This window comes from Cygnus olor, chromosome 1, assembly GCF_009769625.2.
Source record: "Cygnus olor isolate bCygOlo1 chromosome 1, bCygOlo1.pri.v2, whole genome shotgun sequence".
Taxonomy (NCBI): Eukaryota; Metazoa; Chordata; class Aves; order Anseriformes; family Anatidae; genus Cygnus; species Cygnus olor.
This window is the reverse complement of record NC_049169.1, coordinates 156321533-156340588: the sequence shown is the minus strand read 5'-3', so window position 1 is coordinate 156340588 and position 19056 is coordinate 156321533. Positions and strand designations below refer to the sequence as shown.

The following is a 19056-nucleotide window of genomic DNA, read 5'->3' as shown; positions in this document are numbered from 1 at the left end:
ACTGAAGTTCAGTTAGCAATGATTATGGGAAAAAGTAAAAGCCTGCCTCACTGAATTGCTGTCCACAACTTCTTTTTACTACAGTAACTAAAAACAAAACAAACTAAAATGCAATTAAATCATGTATTTATGATACATGATTGGCATAGTACACTGGCATAATTTATCATGCCAATTAAATCTTGGCATTTTATAAGCTCTAAGTGTGATAGGAAAATGAAGGTTTTAAGAAGCGTTTGTGTCTTAACCTCTGTTTTAAATACTGCAGTCTTATTTCTTAAAGAAAGAAAATCAAAACAGTGGTCAGTATAAATTGTAAAAAAAGATCTGGGTGAGAATATCAGACAAAAGTACTTCCACCTGGAAAATGCTATTTTTACTAGGCCTAGGGGGACATTTTCTAGTTAAAACTAATGATGGCAGAATGGGAAGGATGAGGTGAGCACGTGCTCCTTGACAGCTGAATGAGGTGACACTTGGTTCTTGGCTGTCGCGTCTCCAGTACCTGTGGTGTAAACACGGGTGCTTCCAGCACTGCCTGCTTTACCTAGTCTTCTGAGAGCCTGTTTTAAAGTACAACATTGACGTCCTCTTCTGAAAGGGCTCATATGCTTACATCAACGCAAGGAATAAGGGCTATGTATGATTTGCTGACTCAGATCCCTGGAGGAAAGCTGCAGATCATACATCATCCTCACAATTTCTAATATACTGTTTTTGGCATCTCACTGCTCTGTGCTAGATATTGTTATCTCCAACAAATTCCAAAGGCACAGGCTGCTCTGCAGCTGTGGCAACTTTTAGCTTTCACACGTGGGTGAAAGTGATCTTCTACCTGCTCAGCTTTAGTCCAGAGTAGTCACACATATCATCTGAAGACAGAGGTGTGAAACCTGGTAATAGTGTAAGAAATCTTTCCTCAGGCAACCATTTCTGGCCATTCCTAGGTAGTTACTGCATGACAATAATGCATTTCTAAACTGGGGAAAGATCCTGTTTGGTTGTAGAATAGGATATTAAGGAACACTACTTTTTAAGGAAAAGTCTTAAATAAAAGCTATTGTATAGTAACCAAAATTAGAAATATTCTTAAAAGTTCTAAACCAAATATTCTAAAATGTTCTAAAAGTTAGAAAAAATGTTTTGATTTATCTTACAGAATTCTACGGCAAGAAAATATTTTACTTGAAAACTCTTCTACTGTGTTGTGGTTTAACCTGGCCAGCAGCTAAGCACCACACAGCCCTTCGCTCACCCTTCCCCCTCCCTCTGTGGGATGGGGGAGAAAATCATAAAAAAATGAAAGCCTGTGGGTTTAGATAAAGACAGTTTATTAGGACAGAAAGAAAGGAAAATGATAATAATGATAATAGTGCTACTACTAATGATGTGTACAAAACAAGTGATGCACAGTGCAATTGCTCACCACCCGCTGACCGATGCCCAGCCTATCCCTGAGCAGCCAGTCCCCCCGGCCCCAGCCAGCCCCCCCATATTAATTGTTCAGCTTGATGTCAGATGGTATGGAATACCCCTTTGGCCAGTTTGGGTCAGCTGTCCTGGGTCTGTCCCCTCCCAGCTCCTGCTGCATCCCTAGCCTGCTCGCTAGCAGGACAGAGCGAGAAGCTGAAAAGTCCTTGGCTTGGTGTAAGCGCTGCTCTGCAACAATTAAAACATCAGCATGGTATCAACATTATTCTTATCCTAAATCTCAAACACAGCACCATACCAGCTACAAGAAGGAAAAAACTCTATCCTAGTTTAAACCAGGACATATTTAAATTAACTTTTCAATAAACTACATATATACTAGGACACTATCAATAACATACTACAAGCTTTTTATGATAAAACTGAGCTGCACTTGAAAACTGAGCTGGATTTGAAAAGAGATAAGTGAGATTACTGCATTCAGAGTACAGAAAATAGTGAGGAATTTAACCATGAGGAAAGATATTAAGACAATTTGTAATTTTTTGCATAAAATTAGTAAATTAATAAAAATAGCTCAAACCAATTCAGCAAGGACAAATCAGATTTTTCATCCTTCTTAAAACATTTTACATATGTTTGCATTTATCCTGGAATTCCGATATTTTATGATTAATACAAAACAAGAAATTTAATTTATAATGGTCTTTTTTTTAATAGAAGCTAGCAGGAAATTTCATGTAAAGGCCAATGGCCAAAGGCATTTTTTTTTCCCAATTTGCAGTTTGTTTCTGACTCTCTGGATTAATTTGACTTTGACTAATTGAGATATGGATTTAAAAAAAATAAATTGCATATTTTATTTAAACACCTTCTGTCATATTTCTTCTTCTTGTATCACTTTGTTAGACCTAGAGAGAATGCAAAAGGGAATGAGCCTAACCTTTTGGAACCTGGAATACCTTTGGCTTGCATTCAGTTTGAAGGCATAATAAATGTTTTTTTCTTCCAAAATGTTGGGATTTATAACTGTGTTAGTGTTGAAAGTATTACTGTATTGACAATTGAATGTTGATCCAAATTAGATCTCAGACCACTTTTACATTGGAGCAAATCTACAAATATTAAGTAGAATTAGTAAAGAATATACTTAAATAAGCACATTAGACTCATTTAATGGAATTGAATCATGCTATGCTGAAAAATGTATTAAAAATATTGGTCACTAGAGAGAAAATATGAAAAAAAAGTCTCACTATATTGCTGGCAGCTTTATGGATTTTACCAGTTTAAACTTGTAAGAAGAAACCCAAAATATTTCTATATCTATTCATTAATGTTCTCAATATTTACATAATGATTTCTTTCCAAAGATGAAAGAATGCATGAACAATAAATAATTGTGGCCATCCTGCAAAACAACTTTACCTTTAAAGATGGATCATGTAGGGTGATGCTTGGCTGCATCCAATACATCAGTATTTATTAAGCTGACAGAAAGTCAGTTTCACCATACCTTGTTTTGTACCAGAAAAGAGATGCCAGGATTAAAAAGAGAGAAAAAGGGGGGGGGGGGGGGGGGGGGGGGGGGGGGGGGGGGGGGGGGGGGGGGGGGGGGGGGGGGGGAGGAGGAAATAGAAGGACATTAATTCCTGCTTTTCGTAAATTTTTTCTACATTTCAATAGCTGAAACTCTTCAAAGACTTTAGTGAATAAATAAAATGATATTTATATATTTTTAGAATGCACTGGTTTAGGAGTTCACTGATTTCCAAGGTCTGTGATCATCTGAAGTTAAGCAGGTCAAGTATATTCAATAGCCAACAATGCCTGACATTATTTCTACAACTCCTGAAGCTGTACTGGGAGAACGTGAAATCATAGTCATCACTACTAAACAGGCATTTAGAAATAACTGATAATAAAGGCCAGGTAAGATCATTTGTCATGCCAGTAAGTTACCGGATACTTACAAGAATATAAGAATATATGAAATAACAATAATAATAATAAAAGTATTTGGAAGAAAACAAAACCATAATAGAAGCATTCCTAAAGATGGCAAAAAATTACATATTAATGTGCTAAGAAAGATTACCCAGAAATGCAGAAAATAGGACTTTTTGTTTTCTGAAAAATTAAAAGTACCGTACAGATTTGCACAAGGATTTCTGTATCCTGTTTTTACGATACTGATACTAATGCGAGTATAAACTGTGTAGATTTCCAGCAGCTCAGTAGTTTTAACAGAGTGCACACACATCATGCAAAAAGAAGCTGTTGTATGACATGGTCATCTAGCTATCTAGTGTATTTGTAAATATTTTAGTGTTAATTGCTTCCAAATGATACAAAATATAAAACTTAAAGCTACTCCTTAGTTTAGGATCACATATCATGAAGGCATTAAAATTAAAAGAAGTTAAAGCAAGAGTCAAGCATTGAAATCAGATCCCCTCTAACCGGTCCAAAACTAAATCTGAAACTAATCCTCTATGTCCTGTGTCTGTCTGTTCTTGAAATACCATGTTTCACAGCTCAACCGTCTTGGATATGTTTTGTTCTAATGACAAGAGTACAATAAGCCATTCACAGAGATCCTGAGAGCTGATTTTCCCATATGTAAGTTTAATGCACAATCTAAATGCACCTTGGTAAAATGTGTTCCAGGGGGTCCCAAAATGCCCTACATGATGGAGAGAGATGTCTTTTCCAATTCAGTATTATTAAACACTCCATAATCTTTTCTGTTCACAGAGCACAAAATCTTTAGAATTTGAGTTGATGTGATAAACACTGCCCCAAATATGCTATTTCCTAATGCTACTTAAGTTACACTTTCAAGACTGCTTTTTGGTTATCCCTTTTATATGTTAAACATATATCCATCTATGGTGATTATTACAATAGAGATTAATACATCTGTAGCCAAAACCCAGTATATGAGTAATATCTGACTTGCAGACAGAAAATACAGATACAAAAAGGTAATACAATACAGCAAGATAAATACAAAACTCCACTGAGTTTTTGGCACTACCAAATTCTGCTAAGCACATTTGGGAAATTAAAGTGTTTTAAAAGAGAGATAAAGCTAAAGGTACCATAATAGATGTAATTTACCTTTATTTTAGGAAACTTTGGTAAGGTGTCAATATAATTCTAAAAGGTCAAAGTTTTAACGAAGCATTGCCATGCTTTGATTTAAATCTGCTTGATGTGAACCCTGGAAAAAGACAGGAAATTCTTTTAAGTTAAAATGAGTAGATACTAACCCTTTGTAAGCCTGATAAATCATATATACTAGTTATAGCAATTAAATTCTGCCTATCTGAACTTCTGGTTCCCTATTATATCCAAAAATAGTGGTGGAATAAGTAAATGCAGCACTCCAACATTTCTATGTATTTTCTCCTCCTCTCTGTGATACAATGAGTTTGTGATCCTGAAAATGTTCTTTAAAGTACATCATCAATAGCCTCAAATTTTCATTCTATAGCTGAAGGCAATTATAACCCATTATCAGAGGCTTATTGGAAATATGAGTATGTGTCAGTTTTCTTCATCTTCTTTTCATCTGATTTTTCTAAATGCATAGATAAACATCAAAGACAACTTGGTACCATATGTATGCAAAGCTTTGCCCATAAGGAAGTGTTTGGTTGAGTTCCACAGCAATCATTCTTAGGAATGAAGATTATTTTATTATAATTTTTGATTAAATGACCTTGGCGCAGAGATCAGGAATGTAGTCATGAAATCTGTTGATGACATTCTCATCAGTACAGAGAAGGTTTGGAATATCTCACAGGAATAACTAGATATTTGGTGACTGAATAACAGTAATTGGTGAAAACCATCAATAATATAGACTGACTGAAGTACTGTGGTAGTGAAAAGAAACAATAAAGAACAGTGCATATATTAGCTAGTTGCAAGTGACTATGACTATCAATATAGGCAATGGTGGAGAATAGCAAGCATTATTCTGGATGCATCACATTAAGTATTTTAGTTCATTCTACAGGGCTCCTGTAAACCACGTTTTGAAATTTAAAAAAAATATATATTACTTCAGATTTGACTTAGTAAAGAAAAGTACTTCTCTGGGGAGGGAATTAGAGAACTTACTTTATGAAAAGATTAAAAGAGTTTGACCTTTCTAGACAGGCAAAAGACAGGCTTATACAAAATCATTATTTTCTATAACACATCTAGTAATAAAAACAACTAAAGACAATCATTAAGTTATGCTTAAAAAAAAAATAATTTATTACAAGGAAAACTGGTTGTAACCAACCATAATCTGGTAATCAAATGTTTTTAGCAATGAAAAAAAAAAAAGAAAAAAAAAAAGGAAGGAAAAACTAGTATAACCTTCCACTATAGGTGTGGATGCAAACTCGCATTACAAAACCAATGTATCTTGAGTGGAATATATAGTAGCCTGCAACTGCCCTAGTGTCTTGAGCTGACTCCCTAACCTATATATTTTGGAGCAAATACAGAAACTGGTTCTGAACTCAGCAGGCATGGCACAGCTCACCTACAGAAGTGGAACTCTCCTGCCTTCTCCCCAAAAATACCGACATGCAGATGGCTTATTCAGATTTACCCTGCATCTATGCTAACACTCAAATCATAACCAGCTTTTCTGGGAGCGCTACTTGTCTCAGGCCAAAATTGTGCCAGCCCCATGCTTGCAATTTAACATCTTGGATGGTCAAGTGACAGTGCCCAGGACTAAGCTTTGATTACATTTAGTGCACTAACATAGGAATAATGAACAGAGACTATGAAGGTTTGTAGCTAATGGCAACGCATACAGAAGCTGCTACTCCATCAGTGGCCTTCTGAGTGGAGGATTATAAGACAACAAGTGTCTGCTAGAAACACCAAAAACACCAAAATTATGAATCTATAAAATATTTTTTTGGGATAAAAGATAGTAATTAAATGACAACTAAATGCAAACCTTTTTTTCATCATTTTTCCTGAAATATTTCTCATTTAGTAACAGGAACATATCTACTTTCTAGATGTTACATATACTTAGACTGTGGAATTAAAAAATTACTAGCTACCTAAGTGACTGAGATTGAACAGTATTCCAGGTGTCTCCATCATTTGAAAAACTCAATCTGGATGGAATAATCCGCATATATTATAATGCTTAAAACACATACATTATATTTGCCTATGTTGCATACAGACAAATCATTTAGATAAAAATTCTCACCGCTTTAATGAAAGGATTAAGTACTACCTTTCTCTACAGTCTTTCATCCCTTTAAAAAAGTGCTGCAGTAGGCCACACAGACATCATTTATTTACACATCTGTCTAGCAAAAAATATTTCTCTGTTGCATTGCTTCCAAATGACATGTGCAATCTGTTGCCATTACTGTAGCACTGAATCCCACCACGGTGACCTAGTGTAGGTTTCCTGAATGCATTACATAAACATTTGTTCCATGTTCTTCAACAGCCATTACTTGAAGTTTGCTACTTCTGAATTTCTTTATTTAATTAAAATAATGTGAAGCACACGCTCCGAGATTTGGTCATGGAAATTTACTGAGACTGTCTTTACTTCTAGAAGACAGTCCCTATTTCTCTTCGGCATAGAAAGTAGTGCTTTGAAATTGCTTCCCTAGCATTTTTGGAGTGGGTTGAGGAAAACATGGCTGTGCATACAGATAATTTAGATCAGCAAAAGCTTCCAGACTGAAAAAAAGCCTGGCTTTTTCAATCAGTGATAAATTAATACAGTAATTGCTATTCTGCAAAATAATAGTACTTTCTTTATTTTTGCTCACGGAATAAAATATTATTAACAATAAGAGTATTATCTGTGGTAGAAGAAGTAATATTTTAAGCTGACTTTCATAAATTTAAATGCTAATTATAGCTGTTAATCCAATGAGACACATTTCAGAGGTGTGGATAATCACCACAAATTTCACCTTTCTGTGAATACATAATGAAGCATCAGAGTCTTATTTCTAAGTGTATCAACTTCTGTCAAGAGATTTTCATTACATCAAACATTGATTATGCTAAATTTAAGTTTACCATGTTATGGACGGATTTGAAGTGCTGATAAGCATCATTTAAAATTTATCTTTGCAGATGTGCAAAGATATCTCAGTATGTGTGAAAAGAAGGGGATATTGCCAACTTGCATAACGTACTTAGAAAAAGTTTTGTGCTTTTTGTTAATCTGGAGACTGGAAGGAGTAAAACATAAGGACATATGGAGATAATTATAATTAATGCTTTTGATACTGTGTTTTTACTAACAAACTCCTGTTAACATCTGGGAAAAACTTGTCATGCTATTGAGATCTCTGAGAACAGTGTGGTGTGGGGAGAAGAGCTGAGATGGACATTCATACATTTTTATAGGGGAATACTTCCCTTTAAAGAAGAATTCTTCATTACTTTATGGAAGTTTTATCTATTGCAGACATAGACAATGCTATACAGTATTATCATCTATGGCTGGAGCTGTCCTTGGAGCACATATATATATATATAATATGTATATTTCTGTATATTTATATATATTATTTATATGTGTGTCTTTTCAAAAGAATCTTTTTACGTTCATTTCCATGACTCTTCAGAAACATGAAAAGAATCATTGTTCTGCTCCAGGAGCAGTCTAGTGAATTATTCTTTCAAAAATTGGTATATAAAGTGAATGCATCTATTTTAACCTCTTTTCCACAACTTGTGCACAGCACGTACATTTCTGTCACAACAATTTCTGTTTATTCATTTAGTGAATAAATATATAAATACATACTCCAGCATTGGGCTCTATCTTTATCCAGTTCTTGCTGAAATCAATACGAATGGAAGCAAATTCTCAGTTCTTCCCTATGCTATACATGTGAATCCATCTTTTTTTTTTTTTTTCATTACTCAGTTTATTGTAGTTTCACTGTTATGTTCAGTATAAGTGAAAAGCCCTACATATACAAAGATGTTACTCAATATTTCATTAATGTCTAGAGAACCTTCTTTCTTCAAATGCAGTAAAAATTTTGGAAGAAAGTAACAGCATAGTTCTTCAGTTTTGGAGACTCTTGTGATAAGTTAAGCTCATTTCTCACGTGACAGAGACCCTCTTCTTTCACCAACTCAAGTAGCATTTCAGAGCATTACACGTTGTAGGAGGCATTGACATTGCTGCAATGTTTATTAAATGCTTTTTCAACACAATACTGTTCTGTGAGTAATCTAACAACACTCAGTACTGTCAAGAAAAAAAAAAAAAAAGAAAAGAGGTGTTCAAAATGAAGTCTTTGATGCATTTATCAGGTTGTGTCCATGTAGTTTTTACATGCAATAAGATTATTATTTTTTACCCCCTTCCTGTCACTACCCTGATGAACAGCCACATTTAACTTTATAACTATATAGTGTTATAAAGTATAGAACTGGTATTATACTTTCTAGTACTTTACTCTTATGATCCAGCTCATCCATCAAGGATAAATGCTAAGATAACTCAAGGGAATACACACCTATAACCGGGAATTTGCATATCCCAGGTTAACACTAAGTCCTACAGTGGTAAGGAAGGCCATTTTGCAACTTCCAGGGAGGATCATCTGATCAATCTACATCCAAGCTAACTCTGAAAGCTCCTTTTACAGACAATGGAGAGAAATTGACTCATTTAGGAGACGATTCACCACAGTCCCGGGAACTCACTTAAACTGACTAGACAAGCCTAATGACATGAGGTGATCTAAGATATCCTACCTGGCCTTCTGCTGATGATCCAGAAGGGAAAAACATATCACAGATCCCATAAGATTTTTTTTTTTCCAAAATGTTAGGAAAGCTGTTTCAAAATCTGACAGTTCCCAAGTTTTTGATATCTTAGAGCATCTCAAATGGCATTTAGGTAACTGAATTTAGCACTAATGTCTATATTAGAGTGAGATGTGTCCTAGGAATGTCTATTTTTCTTTAGCAAAGATATTCAGAGATAATTAGATCAGATACTGATGTCTACAGTTAAGTGAAATGAATACCAATCTCAGTGGTGGATACTGTTTTGAAAAATATTGACCACAATTGGTATAGGAACACTCCTATTATTATAGATACTCACTTGCACTGGCTGCAGCTACACCATAGATACTAACACTAAAGAATTTAAAGGTCTTTAAATCAGGGAAATTATGGGTTGTCTGAATAATCTTGTTTGTGGCAATTTGCCTCTGATACAGTATATCTTACGATAATCTTACTGTAAGATGTTCAATTATTTCAATTTTTTCTGTCCTAAGGAAAGGTTTTATTAAGCAATCTATATTAGTAGATATGCAAGAAGAGAGTAGACAATTTACTAGCAATAGCAAAGCTATAAATATTTCAGTTAGAACATACCTTTTTCTTTTTCACCCCTTCCTTACCTTTCTTTTAAGAATGAATCAGCAGCAAATGTAACATTTCTCACTGTTTCTTGGAATCAATACTGTATTTTGGTGTAATTCTATTGATCTAATAGATTATTCTGACTGGCAGACAGCAAACAATGACAGGGAAAACAAACAAACAAACAAACAAACAAACAAACGAAAATTAATCAAACAACCCTACCTGAATGGGGCTAATTAAGGTGCTTGTACATAATGGTGGGATTTTTAGTTTTCTATTATTTTTAAGACTATACAGAATATAAACAGAGACTTTTGTATCTAGAAAAATTTAGAAGGTGATGTTGAGTGGTATAAATATCAGGTCTGCTTATGTAACTCAACAATAGAGAAATCTGTTAATGCACTTTGGAAACTGAAGGATGCCAACTGAGCACTGCAATCATAAAGTCAGAATGGTTTGCGCTGGAAGAGACCTTACAGATCATCTAGTTCCAACCCCCTGACATGGGCAGGGACACCTACTCCTAGACCAGGTTGCTCAAAGCCCCATCCAACCTGGCCTTGAGCACATGGAGCATCCACAACTCCTCTGGGTAACCTGTTGCAGTGCCTCACCACCCTCATCGTGAAAAATGTCTTCCTTATATCTAATCTAAATCTACCCTTTTCAGTTTAACACCCTTGTCCTATCACTACACTCCCTGATTAAGAGTCTTTCCTAGTCCTTCTTGTCACCCCCCCTTTAAGTACAGGAAGGCTAGTGTAAGATCTCGCTGGAGCCTTCTCCATGCTGAACAACCCAAACTCTCTCAGTCTGTCGTCATAGCAGAGATATTCCAGCCCTCTGATCATCCTCATGGCCCTCCCCTGGACCCACTCTGAATGATCCATATCTTTCTTTTTCTGCATACCCCGGAACTAAACTCAGTACTCTAGGTGGGGTCTCACAGGAGTGTTACAAAACAAGATATGGGATTAGCTTTTCTCAAGTGAATGTTCATTTGTTGAAAAGTGATCCTAGCTGCCTCTTGATGTTCATCTGTCCAGCCCAGAGTACAATACCTTCTTCATTTTACCTACCCTGCCTGTTTCTCTCACATCAATTTTGAGGTACAGTTCTTCTCCAGCAGATGAAAACACACAACTTTCATTCAAATCTAATTAGCTCTTTTCTGCTCTTCAGCAGAAGAAACATTCTTTCAAGACAAACTGCACAGAGTGAATGAACTCAATTACACCTAGATTACAGTCAAAATCATTTAGACTTTTCCATGCTGGAACTGAAAGTGATTCCTTCCAGGTATGAGGTAAATCCAAGGCTGACATGCCACTGTATTATTTTCCCTCTCCAAAATGCTAACAGGAAAGAGCTTTTAAATACTCTATTTTTAATACACTGAACAATTTAGCACTTTTTTTTTTTTTTTTTTTCCCCTATGGAAGAGGAGATATTTCTTGATATATGGAAAACACGCAATACATAATCTGGCTTTAATACAATCATTCACTTAGTATGTTACCTGTAATAGGAACATTTTGGTTGCTCTAAATCTCTGTTGACGTGCTTCCTGGGACACAAGTACATTTTACAAATGTGGTTTTCCTAGTAATTTTTCCTTCTTCAGTATATCTATATGATATTTAAATTGTATGCTTGTGTTAATTTAGTTTTGAAAAGACTGTAGAAATGTACTCTTTTCTTGAACAGATTTTTTCCTCAAGTATTTTATTAGGATTGTAATGAGTTCCAGCTTGAGTGTTGTAAGAAGCTTTTTTAATCATATATTGACCCTTGACACTTACAAAACCACATTGTCTTGAATGTCTTTTTTTATCAGAGCAGAGGCCTCCTCATCCAGTCTTTTGCCAAAAATTGTATGTGATCAGCATCCAGATTAGCCTGAAGCCAGTGTATTAGACATATGCTCTTAAATGTTTGGCCCCCACCAAAGAACTAGCTACTCTAGAGACTGCCACTCACACATGCACACACATACAAACACAAGAACCAACCAGGCAAAATTGATTTGAAGTGTTAAAACTAAAGTGAGAGTTTAAGTTGTGGGATGTTGGTTCTCCTGGTTTACAGGAAGGAAGGACTAAATATGATACCTTTAAAACCTATCTAAACCATTCATTGGGTAGCTAAATTTCCATTCAAGTCCCAGACTCCACTTTATTCTATTTACTTTCAACTGAAAACTAAACCTTTAAGCACTTGGATCAGAAGGCGAGTGGGCCTACCTCATTGGCCCCAAAGTTTCCAGAACTTTCTGGAAGAGAAAAAACAAAACAAAACAACAACAACAAAAAACTTTTAAATAACATCTAGAAGTTCAGTTCAACCTGGACAATGTTTCAATCCAAATTTTGGTAAAGGTCCCCAGTGGGCCACCAAAATCTATCACACTAATTACAGCTGAGACACTGTGACAAGAATCCAAGTCTCGAGTATAGCTGGAGTATGAATAAGAGCAAAGGAAGACTGAATGATATCAACAGTTTCCTCTCCTAGGACAGTTTCACATCTATATTCCAAGGACGTAAGTCTTCTTCTCCCACTTCTGTTCATTCCCTTGTAAAAAGTCACAAATCCTTTCTGATCCCTCTCCTTGATTGCCTGTATCAACAAAAGAAGTGGAAAGTGCCTCATGCTGGGAATCCCTTCAGAGATCAGTTATAACTTCATGATGCTGAGGACCTGGTGGTCCACTACTAGAGTGAATATCAATTAATAAATAGTTTTGCAACTGTGGTGGAGAGGGAACACTGCTGCTCTCTCCTCTTTCTAAAGGAACCAGCCCTGATTTATTGGTTGCCTAACCTCAGTTAAAGATTCTTAAGATTCCTAATGTAAATTGATTGCCTTATCATCTAGTGCTCTTAGGAGTTGGTTATTTCTCTTTAGTGATTGTACAGAAAATTTAAGTAACTGTATTACTTATGCTTCCAAGGGAACAACATCTGTAACTAGGCACATTTTTAGTTAAGTTAAGCTCTTGAGTAGTTGAGAATGAATCTGGGCAGGAATGAGACCATTATTTTAATTAATTAATTTATTTATTTATTTATTTTATGACAGCTGATTTATTGTGCACTAATTAATATCCTTAATTCATATGTTAGTATCTGCTAAAACCAGTTGCAGTGTTATATTCAGATACTGCACTTAAGCTAGATGTTTGCTCATAGCTGAGAGTCAGTGAGGAATTCTTCTGAAAACATTTCTCCTCTGTAACTGTATGAGTTCTCCTAGTTCACGTGAAGGCAAGGTTGATTTACTGGTTTAAATGAATGTACTTGTGTTTGTCCTGATACAGACTAGAAATACTTATGTAATCATTTACCTCCTCCAGCTGAAATAATTTTTTTTTAATCTAGTTCCCATGTAAATCAAGCAATGTTAACCTAATTACTATTTTGTTCCCGTTGATTTTGCCCTGAAACAGAATGTTGCATTCAAATACCCAGCTTTCAAATTCGGGTTGGGTAGAACAAGTGCAGCGGAAAAGAGAGCTGTAAGTAATCAGTCATAGGACTAGAGCTTTGGGTTTTTCTTACTTTACCTGTGCTAAAGTTTCAGCCTCCCCTTGTGCTAAAGTGGTGCACTTTTAGGTGCAAGGTGTTATAAGCATTAATCTACTTTAACATTTGAGTTTGGGTGAGGAATGCACACTTGAAACATATTTTCTGATTGCCCTGCTACTGCTCTCTCTTTCTTATAGTGCAGCTGTCTTAGAGTATACAAACAGGAGGGATTCCTTTCAGAAGAAATCAGACTGGAAGATGCTGCCTAAGAACACACCTCTACCTGCCAGTGCGAAGACATAATGAACCGGAATTAATCAAAAATAAAACACTAAAATGTGCGAAAAGTGGGCTTTGGTACACAGCCTCAATTCCACATATCTACACTCTATAAATCCCACTTATGTGCTGCAGTCTCTGCTAATGTAGACATTAATTTCAAATGTTTTCCTGTGTTTGATATTCTGCTAAACTGATAATGACAACTGCTAAACTGATAATTTAAGTACAACCCTATATAAGGAACACATTAGATCAGGATAAATGGTCTTAAAAGCCACTTGACAATCACAATAGTTGAACTCACAAAGCAGTCCACACCCTCCTTGCTAACTTGCTATCCCTGGTACCCAAGCTAATCGTTTTATTACTGCCTAAGTCCGCAATTTAGACACACCTATCTCCTCTACTATTGTATTGCAGCTCCTATACTCAGAGTAAATCTCTGGTAGCACAGGGTGATTTTCAGGTAACCATTTTTTTTTTGTTTTGTTTTGCTTTTATTAGTATAACACCATATGAGCAACTGTGCAGTAAATGGCACTTCAGATCCTTTCTAGCAGACTAGAAGTGACTGGAAATGGAGAGCAAATATGGTTTGTGGGTGTTTGTTTGAACACCACAAAATTTACAGTCCACACTGAAAATTAAACATAGATAGTTAAGTTTTCATAGATGAAATCAGTGAATTATGTCTGCTTTTATATTTGTAGTTAAGTTTAGAAATTTCTGAAATGAGTAGGCAAATTTCCTATTTTCATATTTTAAAAAAGATAGAAATATTGTGCAAATATTTTGTGTGAAAAATTTATAATAGTACTCAAGTGCCTATTTTTACTTTACAGTAATACATTGCACAATGCTGACTACAATTCCCACAATGCTCATTATAATTTCCCACTTAATTCTCTAGTGTGACAAGTAAAAGCACATTTTATGTTAGTTCCACTGTTCTCTTTCAAATCATCTTTTTTCCTATAGTATTATTTCTTATGCCTTATGTATTTTCCATGAAAATTCTGTTGAGTTCAACTTTGTTTCAGGATATCATGTAATTTTGTTCTGTGGATAGTTCTCATTCAAGGCCACAGTTTTAGTGAAGAGTGATATGTAAGACACTTCATCAGTGTGCTAGTTTTACCCAGTGGGGCAGCTAAACTCCACCACAACCGCTCTCACTCCCCCTCCTCAAAGGGAAAGGAGGACAAAATACGATGGAAAGGGTTCAAGGTTTGAGATAAGGACAGGGAGATCACTCAACAACTATCGTCACAGGTGAAACAGACTCAGCACAGGGAGATTAATAAAATTTATTACCTATTACTAATAAGATAGGATGCTGTCCTTCCCAAACTGATCCTGTGTGGGCTTCCCACAGACAGCAGCTCTTCAAAAACTGCTCCCACATGGTTCTGTACCACAGGGTTCATCCGTCAGGAGCAAACTGCTCCAGCACAGGTCCCCCACGTGCGGCAGTTTGCCCCAGAACTCCCGCTCCTGCGTGGGCTCCTCTCCACGGGCTGCAGCTCCGGCCCAGGGCCTGCTTCTGTGGGGGCTCTCCATGGGCCGCAGCCTCCTCCAGGCCACCTCCACCTGCTCCACCGGGGGTTCCTCCACGGGCTGCAGCGTGGAGATCTGCTCCATGTGGGACCCATGGGCTGCAGGGGGACAGCCTGCTCCACCAGGGGCCTCTCCACAGACTGCAGGGGAACTTCTGCTCCAGTGCCTGTGGCACCTCCTGCCCTCCTTCTGCACTGACCTTGGTGTATTGAGGCCTAGTTCTCAATCCTCTCTCTCCTAGCTACTGTTGCACAGCAGTTTTTGTTTGTTTTTGTTTGTTTGTTTGTTTTTTCCCTTTCTTAAACCTGCTCTCCCAGAGGCAGAGCCAGCATCGCTCACTGGCTCAAGCTCCAGCCAGTGGTGGGTACCTTTGAAGCTGGCTGGTGCTGGCCATTATCTAATGTGGGGCAACTGCCGAGATCTGCTCACCCCTGCAGCCCTCCGCTACTAAAACCTTGCCATGTAAATTCAATACAATCAGAAAGTCAATTCTTCTCATTGTGGTTATTCTACTATTTTTAAAAAAGTTTGCCTATCCTATTCACGCAGAGTGCTGAAGCATCACAAAATTACTGATAGTCAGTTTATGACAAAATTCAACATTCCATGCTTGTAGCTTAAACTAAGTGCATTAGGGACTGATTTTCAACAAGTCTAGGGTAGGTGCCTTATTTGTCTGTAGCAGTGAAACAGCTCAGTTTCTGGGTGTGGCCAATGTCTGATGGCTGGTATGACAATAAAGTGACATTGATAGTATTAGACATGTTCGTAAAAATCTGAGCCAGCAGATGAGTTGCACTAATGAGATGCATCAAAGTATATTTCATGAATAATATGCTTGTCATATAATCTAATGGTTATTATTACATTAGTTTATAAAACATTTTAAATCTCTCCATATAGTTTTTTTCTTTTTATGTTTAATTTCTATATTTACTAGAAGTGAAACAATGAGGTGTAAATTTTTTGACCAGTTATTCTGCACAGATTAATTCATGGAGAATTGGAACAGAAATCTGCAGTCCTGTTGAAAGATAATGTCTTTATTTCTAAAGAACAGTGTTTATTAATTTACATTTATTTGCTGTGAAACCCAGGTGATATTTTGTTATTTCATGGTTGTGTATTTGAACTACAGAAGAGCACCATATCTTTGATAAGTATTATTAATTGCAATACAGCTATAGCATTTGTTCTTTCTGCCCATTTTTCAAAATCATAACTTAATATAGTATTATTCAGATGCTCTTCATACAAATATTATGGTGGTATGCAAGTCAAGTTTAATGTGCATCGGGGAAATAGCTCTGTCTTTGCACATTAGCTGCCTCCCACATAATCATGCACATTTTAAACAGGAAAACAAAATTATGATTCAGAGAAATTGCAGCAAATAAAGTTGAACTAGCTACACAAATACTCACATAAACATACTCAGCATTGGGAAGTTTTTAATAGCAGCACTCGCTTTTATTTTGGAGAAATAGAAATATGTACAGTACATTTCTGTACTGCTTTTAATATTTAATGGTTTGCACAGGCTTAGAAAACAATTATTAAATATAAGAAGTATTGCAGGTAGAAGTCACAGAGTAGTTTTCAAACATATATAAATGAACAGATCAGCATTTCATTATTTCTTCATATGCCACTTGGAGAAACTGAGTTACTTGAAAAATGGTAGTAAAAAATCTCTAATGGCTTAGAAATGGGTGGTGAGGAGAAGACAGGTTAAATATTGCCTCTTGAAAAAGATAGAGTTGTTTCTTGACATTCTTGTTCAAAAAGCTTCCTGTTTTATTAAACGAAAGTGAAATGTTGCATTTTCCCTAGTTGTAATAAGAATTTTGTTCTATCGGAGCATGTCTCTCCATTTGCAATGTCAGTGGAAAAACTACATAGTGCTACTGCACCTTTCCTAAAAACAAGCAGCGCTTTTTTCATCAGAGTCAACATGTTTAAAGACAAGTTTATTTTGGAAGTCCACTGTATGTTGTAAAAAGCTATATCTGAAGCTTACAGTGTTCTGTTTGTGTCTTTGCAGTCCTTTGCTTAGTTATTTCTCTTTGTCATTTTAAAAGTGAACATTTACATTTACATTTATATTTACATTTCAAACTCTGATAAAAGGGGTAAATTTCATGAGAACTGTGGATGCTTTAAAAGATGTTTTATTTTCCTATTTTTTTTTCTCTTAATCTTTTTAGATTAATATTCTAGACTCATCTGAACTAAACAAAAAATAGTTGTGGCAATATTAAGAGATAAAGACATGATCATTTCCACTACTTAATTGCTAGGTTTATGATACTATTTTGGACAGTTTCTGTTGACTTTGTAGATGAGGGTAATCGCAGGGGCTAGCTCTGAGCAGCTTGGACACAAGCAATCTTGTCCCCTCCGTCTAAGTTCCAAATGCAGACATTTATAGACATATCTATAACAGACAATGCCGTCTTCTTTTCAGATTATCTATTTTTCTTTACATGATGAATTCGTACAATTTTTTAGGATTTTGTTTCTCACTAGTCTACAGTATGGATTTTTTATGTATTTTTGCTATGCTTTTTCTTGTTCTGTCCTATATAGTCATTCTTACAACCTTGCTTTTTGGGAGAATTAATTTAATGAAGTACTATCAAATTGTGTTTTCTTTTTCTCTGTTCCTACACATGACCTGCTCTAGTAATATTCCTGTTGTGCCTTATGCTTTGACACCTCCTAAATGACTCCCTCATAGGGAAGAGACACAATATTTGCCTTTTTCAATGTTATATTAACAGAGGACTCACAAAAGTCAATTCTACACTTCTGTGTTCAGCTAGGTCCTTTCATGCCAGAATGTCTGGGTATATGTGTGCATGTGAGTATTTATATATATTTAATAACAAGGATACCTCCTGGGCCTTTGACTTTAGCTTCTTCTTTTTAGGAGCCATGGAAACATATAATGCTTCAGAATTCTAAACAGAAGAGTAATATCTGATTTCACTGATGCTCAAATTCTACACAAAACTGCTACTTACACACCAAAAATGAATATTCAATGAAAAAAAAATATAAGTAAAATAAAATTTGCCTTTATTAATGAAATGGAAAAGTTTAATAATGACCTGTTTATAGGCTTGTTAGTCAAATGGTCATTGACAAAGAGTAAAACAATCAAATAGCCTCTCTTTTCAAAATTGTAAGTACTTTAGATATTGAAATATTGATTGGGACTCACTTATGGGGACACATCTTGGTTGTTTCTCATGGTGTATGGGTTTTGGACTGGTGAACATTGCTGCATATTTCACTAACACTTCTGGCTTACTTTTATTAAAATGGATTTCTGTTGCTCTATGGTATGTGATTTAATTAATGATCTCAATAGGTAGGCAGAAAGATATGTAGCTTCAGCGTGTAAGGGTATGTGCTATGTAAAGATATCTAGTTTCTGAAACTAGCTTGTGAATGGTTATTCAGTAATAATAACTAGGACAGGAGGTACAAGAAGTAATAATGTAAGGACCCAGGTACAAAAACCCTAAAAGCAGGAGATACAATAGCAAAGACCAGAGCTGTTGGGTCACTGCCTGATGGACCTTTGAAGGAACCACTTGAAGCCTTGAAGAGGTTCAATCATAACTGGTAGGTTATGATTGAACTGGTAAGAAGGGGGGAAATTAATATAATGGATGTCAGGGATGTGGTGGTTTTACTCAGGTGGACAGCTAAGCTCCACCACAACCACTCCCTCACTCCCCCTCCTCAAAGGAAGAGGGGGAGAAAATAGAAAATACAAGGAAAGGGGATCAAGGATTTCAGATTAAAGACAGGGAGATCAGTCAACAATTACCATCATGGGCAACCA

At 36.0% G+C, this 19056-nt stretch overlaps 1 protein-coding gene across 3 annotated transcripts in view; it reads left to right on the top strand.

The window, feature by feature from the left end:
* Positions 1-19056, top strand: part of GPC5 (glypican 5) — a 767073-nt gene that overhangs the window by 468770 nt on the left and 279247 nt on the right. Inside the window, exon 8 of one of the 3 annotated variants that reach the window (XM_040538881.1) lies at positions 13559-14329. The exons of the other annotated variants lie outside the window; for them this stretch is intronic. Coding sequence (XP_040394815.1) covers positions 13559-13572 — 14 coding nt within the window. The 3' untranslated portion in view covers positions 13573-14329. Of the gene's footprint in view, positions 1-13558; positions 14330-19056 lie in introns of those variants that run through there. 3 annotated transcript variants of the gene reach the window in all.